This window comes from Nannospalax galili, unplaced genomic scaffold (assembly GCF_000622305.1).
Source record: "Nannospalax galili isolate Female #2095 unplaced genomic scaffold, S.galili_v1.0 scaffold433, whole genome shotgun sequence".
Classification (NCBI taxonomy): Eukaryota; Metazoa; Chordata; class Mammalia; order Rodentia; family Spalacidae; genus Nannospalax; species Nannospalax galili.
The window spans coordinates 9,828,046-9,836,207 of record NW_008338715.1 but is presented as its reverse complement, the minus strand read 5'-3'; the positions used below and the strand labels follow the sequence as shown (position 1 = coordinate 9,836,207).

The following is an 8,162-nucleotide window of genomic DNA, read 5'->3' as shown; positions in this document are numbered from 1 at the left end:
TTATGTGTATGTGTGTTTTGCGTGCATGTAGTACGTGCACCCGTGTCATGCAATGCCCGTGGAGGACAGAAGAGGCTATCAGATCCCCTGGAACTGGAGTTACGGACAGTTGTTAGCTGCCGTGTGGGTGCTGGGATTTGAACCTGGGTCTTCTGCAAAAACAACCAGTGTTCTTAACTGCTGAGCCATCTCTCCAGCCCCATAGTGTCCTTTTTATTTTTAATTGTGTGTGTGCATACATGGGTTAGGGAGTACAGACATCTGCTTGAGCACAGAGGCCATGAGAGGATGTTAGGTGTCCTGCTTATTCCCTGGACTCTGACTAGTTTTCCTCATGTGTCTCTTAGGGAATGAAAAAAAAATGTTTAATTCATCTCTTTTCAACAATAGCTCAGAATATGATACCTATTATAAAAGTTACAAGACCAGAAGTATTTTTCTATGCTTCTTAATTCATAAAGTTGTGTGTACTATTTTTTTGTTGATTACAATGATATATACTAGTTTGGTCTTTTATCTTTTATGCACAAGTATGGAAGGGAATTACAAAATGCAAGCCCTTAAACGCATCTCAGATTCTACACTTACAGCACACAGTCAGGGACCTGGTCCTTTTCCAGTGCTGTCTCCTTGTGTGCACAACTGCTGGCTCACGCAGACAGGGCTGTGAGCGCCCCCTGCTTGCACACTGGCAACTAAATTCTCTCAAATTACAGGTGTGACTTCCTATCTTCACTTAGTGTGGCCTCTGATTCAGATTGTGCCCTGACTACTCCAACCTTTTAAAATATAGTTAGTCTGAGGTGGTGGTAGTGGGGTGTTTTTTTGTGTGTTTAATTATTTTTTGAAACAGTCTCATATAATCCAGGCAGTTCTCCAACTCAATATGTACGTAGCCAAGGATAACTTTGATCTGATCCTCCTGCTTCCACCTCCTAGGAGCTAGGATTACAGGTGTGTGCCTCCGTGCTGGGCTTGATAGTGGTCTTTTAGTGTTTACATCTTTATTCCAGAACTTCTGGCTGTTCCACAGTTTCCTTCGGGGAGTGGCACCTATCCCTGGGGCATATTTATCACTTTTTTTTGTTTTTAGTCAGTGCACCTTGTCATCTAGCCTTTTGGTGTACTCAGCACTCCTTGACCTTGAGGGGTTATGTCAAAATTTTTAATAACATCTTTGTTTGCGTTTTGAGACAGGGTCTCTCTCTGTACAGCCCCAGCTGGCCTGGAACTCATTATATGGATCACCAAGCTGGACTTGATCTGACAGAGGCCTACCTGCTTCTGCTTCCCTAGTGTTGGGATTGAAGGCATGTGCCACCATGCCCAGCCTAATAATATTTTTATTTATTCTTTGACAATTTCATACATGTATGCAATGTATCTTGATCATAATCCCCCACTTGCCCCCCTTCCTGCTCCACAACATGCCCTTTTTTTTTTTTTAAATAACTCAATTGAGTCTTTGTGCTGTCCACATGTGCATAGGTGTGGTACTACCATCATCTACTGGAGCATGAGCAACCTACCAGGGGCCACACTCCTGAAGAAAATTGAAAGTTGACTCTCCCTTCCTCAGCAGCCATCAGCTGCCAATAGCTCTTCAGCTAGGGGTAGAAGGCCTTGTGAGCCCCTCCCCCATTCATGTTGAGATTTGATTGGCTTGATCATGCAGGTAAATAAGGTACTGTGTGTTCATAAGTGCAACAGCCATGTCATGTCCAGAAAACAGCATTTCACAGCATTCCTCCCCATCCTCCAGCTCTTACATTCTTTCTCCTCCCTCTTTCCTCAGTGTTCCTTGGTCCTTGTGGAGGAGGGTAGGAAGGGCTTATATAGCTGTCCCATTTAGGACTAAGCACTTAACAGTTACTTATTCTCATCTCTTTAACCAGTTATGAGTTTCTGCATTAACTGATACCCACTGCAAAAAGAAGCTTCTGTGACCAAGGTTGAGAGCAGCACTAATCTGTTGGTATAGACATAAATATTTAGAAGGCAGTTTGAAAACATGACCATTTAACAAAATAGCACTGGTAGTTTGGCCCCCTAGGGCCTATAACCTTCCCAGATGGATTTTTGAGTAGTTTATAGTATCAGGATGAATTCCCTCCTGTGGAGTGGGTGAAATCCAATCAGAAAGTGATTGGTTACTCCCATAATATCATGCCACTATTGCAGTAGTCACATCTTGCCTAGCTGGTCAGTATTGTAGTATGCAGGGTCCAGCAGTGGAGAAGATCATGGATGTCTTTTATCCCCCAGTGGCCTACATAGCACCTTCTGGTATTATAAAAGCTAGCCAGCAGGGAGGACTTTTCCCAGTCAGTTCTAGGTTGATTTCTCTATGTCCTACAACCAAAGCATGTGGTATCTTCAACAATAGAGTCTTACCATATAGTTATGATGGACAACCAAAGCCTTGAAAATAACCTATGTTCTTTGGGGGTTTCTAGGACTCCCTTGACAAGTAATTCATAGGGAGGAGGCACTGAGAATTTTAATAACCCATGTCTTCTGGAAGCAGCATTGTCTACTTATGTATGGTACCTCCATTCAAACTCGTGTGGTGTGTGTGTGTGTGTGTGTGTGTGTGTGTGTGTGTGTGTATGTGTGTTTGGGTCTCCCTGAGCCCCACCTGGCTTGGAACTCACTATGTAGACTAGGCTGGCCAGATCTGCCTGCCTCTGCCTCCCAAGTGCTAGGATTAAAGGCATGTGCCACCACACTAAGCCTTCAAACCCCTTCTTTAAAAACAAATTTTTTTAATTTCTTTTTTTAAATTTATGTGTATGAGTGTATTGCCTGAATGTATGTAAGTGCATCCATGCCATGTAGTGCCCCTGGAAGTCACAAAAGAGCATTAGATTCCCCTGGAACTGGAGTTAAAGACTTTTGTTGGTTGCTATGTGGGTGCTGGAAATCAAACTCAGGTCTTCTGCAAGAGCAGTCAGTGCTCTTAACTGCTGAGCCATCTCTCCAACAAACTTTTTTAGCTGGTTGTGGCGGTGTACACCTTTAATCTCAGCACTCAGTAGGCCAAGGAGACAGATCTCTGTTAGATTGAGGCCAGCCTGGTCTACATAGCAAATTCCAGGCTAACTGGGACTACAGAGAGACCCTGTCTCAAAAACAAACAAATAAACAAATATACATGTGCGTGTGTATGTGTGTGTGTGTGTGTGTGTGTATTCAACTAGCTTACAAAGTAGTAGGTTTCCATAAAGATTTTTTCATACATTCTTAGTTTTGATGAATTCACCTCTTCCTCTTCCTCATCCCTTTTCCCATCTATATTTAAACATTTAACTTCCAGAATTTGCCCCCTTCTACCTTAATATCACGTTTTCTTCTATCTCCTCCCCACTCCCAGTGTCCCTTTCTGGCTTCCTGATCTCTACAGACACTCCAAGTTAAACACAAATTTAAACATTCAAAGCTAGGATCTACATATAAGAGGCAGGGTCTCGCTGTGTGTTTCAGGCTAGCCTTGAACTCACTGTATAGCTCAGGATGGCCTCTAATGCACAGTCTTTCAACCTCTGCCCCCCAGGAGCTGGGATTACATGCATGTGTCACCATGCCCAGACAAAACATTTTCCTGATTATAGATTTTTATATCCTGAAATCATACTTAAGAAAGAGTCCATTAAAATAGTCCAACATCTGAACATATGAAAATCCTTATGGTAAATAGAGAAATACCATATTTTTAGACAGAGTGGGGCCTTTTTATCTAAAACTAAGGTACTTCACAAAGACCCTTTATCCTACCGCATCAGGAAGTGAATAAAAGAGCCATCCATCAAATTTGCAGCCTAGGGCTACAAATATCACATCTAGGTTTAATGTCTCTTAGAGCAAAGCTTTACCTACCACAGTATCGTCATGGCAGTAAAGACAGAAGGAAAAGAGCATGCTCTGCTTGTTGGAGTCATGAAGACTGAAAAAGTCAACAAGGGAATCAAGAGTGGACATGTCCATTATTTAAATGATGGGCCTTGGCACATGAAGACACAGTGAGCCTTAGAAGGAATGCTGTGTGGGTACTTGGGCTAAATAAATATAGTGTGCTGTATATGCATTTGTGTTTGCATGTGACATCATGAAGACTATCCCTTTGCTGTTATGCTGAAGACATTCAAGAAATTCCTTTTAAAAAATAAAAACAAACCAAAACAGTGGTTGCAGAGATGGTTCAGCAGTCAAGAACACTGGCTACTCTTGCAGAAGACCCAGGTTCAGTTCCTAGTACCCACATGGTAGCTAACAACTATTCGAAACTCCAGTTCCAGGGTTTCCAACTCCCTCTTCTGGCCTCTGCAGGCATTGCACACATAGGTGCACTTATATACATGCATGCATAACAAGTAGCAGTGTGCTACACTCTGAAATCCAACCAAAGTGGCTGCACTCTATGGCCAGGGGCAACCTCCACCACCTTTTGTGGCTTCCTATTAGGAAGTCTGGCAGCATTGAGAATGGATGTCTATGAAGGAGGTCCCCTCAAGAGGAGCCTTAGAGATTCCCTCAAGCCCTCTATCTCTTATCCTCCTCCTCCTGTGCCAGTGAACTGGGGCTATCAGGAGTCCCCTTGATTCCAGAATGAACTAGGACCATACTACATATCTGAACTTGGTAGGAATTGGCATTAATTGGGCTCCCACTGGGTTCCAGGCACCATGTTGAGGGCATTGCAAGAACCACTTCGCTTACTTCCCACAGCAGCCCTATGAGAGCAGTGCTGGTGACATTTTTACAAGTGAGGAAACAAACTCAGGGCACTGCCTCCTGCAGGGTCACCTGGCTACAGGTAGAAGAGCCAGTGCTTCCAATACCAAGGACCATCCCACACTGACCCGACACTTTCTTTGGTCTCTGTTCCTCCCTTTAGAAAATTAGAGGGACTAGGGGGAGTTCCAGTGAGCTCTCCCCATCCTAATACCCCAGCAATTCTGGAGCAGCTGACAGGTAGAAAAGGCAGCCCCACGCTGGGGAGAGGATTCACCCAGCTTCTTGGCCCAGAAATGGTCACCTAGGAGTTTAACACCATTCTAGTTTGCTTTCTGATAATGTGATAAACACCAATGACCAAAAGCAACTTGGGGAAGAAAGGATTTATTACATCTTACAGGTTCTCATCAAAAGAAGCAGGAACCTGGAGGCAGGAACTGAAGCAGAGATCAGCAGAGATCACAAAGGAATGCTGTTTACTAGCTTGCTCCCCTGGCCTTTTTGGTTCTTTATATGCCCAGGCCCACCTCCCCATTGATGGCACAGCCCACAGTGGGTTGGGCCCTCCTACATCAATTAGTCATCAAGAAAATATCCCCCAGCCAGGTATCATGGGCATGCCTTTAGTCCCAGCACTTGGGAGGCAGAGGCAGGTGGATCTCTGTGAGTTCAAGGCCAGCCTGGTCTATATAGCAAGTTCTAGGCCAACTGGAGCTACAGGGAGACCCTGTCTCAAAAAGACCAAATACCCCCAAAGACATGCCCATAGGCCAGTCTGATGGAGGAAATTCCTCAATTGAGAGCTCCTCTTCCTAGATAACTAATTTGTGTCAAGTTGACAGCACAGACAGGAAGATCTGGTATGCCTGGGCCTCAGCAGAATTGGAGGCATCTGGTACCTGCTGAGGAAGCACTGAATTGCCAACAACTTGCTTGGCCTGGTCTTCTCCCTTAATGGGGTGGAGCTCCTGCACCTGAACAATGTCAGCACTGATGGCATCCTGCTGGGCAAACTTCATCTGGGTATTTGACAACCAACACAATGGTGACTATGACGAAGTCCTTTGAGGCATCAGCAAAATTGGTTTTTCCTTAAGATGTGCTGGAAAACGGCCTTAAGGTAGACAACTTTGGCATGCTGAGACTTGGAAGATCATCACTCCAGGGATCTTCATTGCCTTGCTGCTGTGCTTTAACATCAGCTTGAAGGACATTTGCATCTTCTGTACCAGCTTCACCTCCTATAGCTTCAGTCTGGCCATCTTCATCACACACATCTTCAAGCATGCCCAGAGGGCTCTCCTTTATACATGGTCCTTATGTGCATTGCTTTCTAGTTCTGGTGGCTCTGGCCAAGGGAGAAGTAGCAGAGATATTCAGTTATGAGGAGTCAAATCCTAAGGATCCAAGAGCTGTGACAGAATCCAAAGAGGAAACGACGGAGGCATCAGCATTGAAGAGGCTAGAAAAGGAGAAATCATGCAGTTGCTGCCTGATGCTTTGAGGACCACACCAAATGGATGCTTTATGAACCAGCAGGTGACATGGAGGACATGTGCAGGAGGATGAGCATCCGCAGGACAGGGCACGAGGCAGCAGGACCTCTCCAGCAGACCTCTGCAATCTCTTTACCTCTGCTATTTCTCTGACCTTCCTCTGTTCCTCCTCATTTCCTGCGAGCAAAGGAAACACCTAGTTTTTTGTTCTCCTAAGAGCCATGTGGTAACTGGAGTGTGATTTTTAGATTTTTTTTTTTGTATGGTGAACTGACTTTGACTCATATTAAAACTTAATCCATAGCAAAATAAATAAATTTTTTGTCTTAAACATAGAGATTATATTTTTTAATATTTTTATTTGATGTGTATGCGTGTATTGCCTGCATGCATGTAAGTGCACCTATGTCATGCATTGCCTGTGGAGGTGAGAAGAGGGTGCCAGATCCCCTGGAACTGGAGTTACAGGTGATCATTAGCCACCATATAGGTGCTAGGATTTGAACCCTGGTCCTCTGCAAGAGTAGCCTGTGCTCTTAACTGCTGAGTTATCTCTCCAGCCCATATAAGTTCTATTTTATTATTCCTTCATTCCATCAACAAATATATGTATTGGGCACCTACCAAATGAGATTTTCATTTAGAACATAAAAGGAATTCATGCAACAGTGAAAAGACACCTTTCCTGCCTCAAAGGGACAGAAGTCCTGTGTATGAGCTGAGAATGGACACTGAGCAGTAGTTCTCAGCGCAGAGATGATCCAGGCTGCAGTAAACTCCTGATTATTTTATGCCTTGTGATCACAGGCTGCAACTACATGATCCTTCTGTATGCTGTTCTTTATAGCACATAAGCAGGCAAAAGAATGGGCATGTCTGCGGGTCAGTAAAGCCGTGTACCAAAGCAGCCTGTGGGGTGGGTAGATTTGACCCCGACTTACTCTAACCCCTATCATTCAGAGCAATAAACTTAGTCCTGGAAAGGCTAGATGACATCTAGGGTGAAATCAAGTCATTACCAGTAGAATAAATAGTCATCATCTTATCTTTTGATTCTAAAACCAGGACTTACTTCAAAATATTGAGACTGTTTGTTCCCCAGCATTCCCCAGGCTAAACTGGGCAGATGCAGAATCCATCAAGTCTCACCATTGTGAGATTCCCTGTAGGTCATTTTCTGATCCATACTGACTTTTACATCTTAATCTGTACTATAGGTTGCTCCAGTTAAACCCTCTCGGCCAAAAAGGCACTTTTCTTCTGCTGGCACCATTGAAAGTGTCAACCTGGATGCCATCCCCCTGGCCATTGCTCGTCTGGACAACAGTGCTGCCAAGCACAAGCTCGCTGTTAAGCCAAAAAACCAGAGGGTTTCAAGGAAGCACAGGCGGCTTGCCCAGGTAGGTAGAGCTGTCCTGGCTGACCAGGCAGGTGCCCTTCCCTACTGAGCACTAATTCTACCCAATGGGTTGCTGCTGGGGTAGAATTATAGTAGGTTCTAAGTTTCTCCCTACCAGGAAAATGAGTGTGCAGCAGTATACAAGGATCAGCAGGTCTTTATACCTTTCATGGCATGAGGCCAGAGGACCTCAGAAGTCTCCTGTGAAGGGGTGCCAGATACCTGTTTGGTCTGTGGCAGAAAAGACAAGCTTTACTTAGTCAAGGCCTTCAATCTGTTTCGGATAGGCTCCCAAGTCACCAGCTTCAGAGGACAATAAAGAAGTCCAGATCTCCTTTTGGCTCATCTTCCTAATGCTGGGTTATTGGTTCTCCTATTGTTAATTCATTTTAAGAAAAATAAAGTTGAAAATGACAAGAGGGACAGAGGGCAAAACCAAAATATGTGCTTTCCTCCATTCCCATAGCTTACTCTTGCTTGGCATGACAGATGCCTGAGTTCACCTGGGAGGAACACATTCTAAGACCCCAGTG

The 8,162-nt window shown here is 44.4% G+C and overlaps 1 protein-coding gene and 1 pseudogene across 6 annotated transcripts in view; both read left to right on the top strand.

Annotated features, from left to right (window-relative positions):
• Positions 1-8,162, top strand: part of Kiaa1211 (KIAA1211 ortholog) — a 271,096-nt gene that overhangs the window by 246,259 nt on the left and 16,675 nt on the right. For all 6 annotated transcript variants that reach the window (XM_029563600.1, XM_008833300.3, XM_029563598.1 and 3 more), the window contains one exon: positions 7,448-7,630. In XM_029563600.1, coding sequence (XP_029419460.1) covers positions 7,448-7,630 — 183 coding nt within the window. The remainder of the gene's footprint in view (positions 1-7,447; positions 7,631-8,162) is intronic.
• On the top strand, positions 3,889-6,238 carry LOC103734399 (annotated as a pseudogene).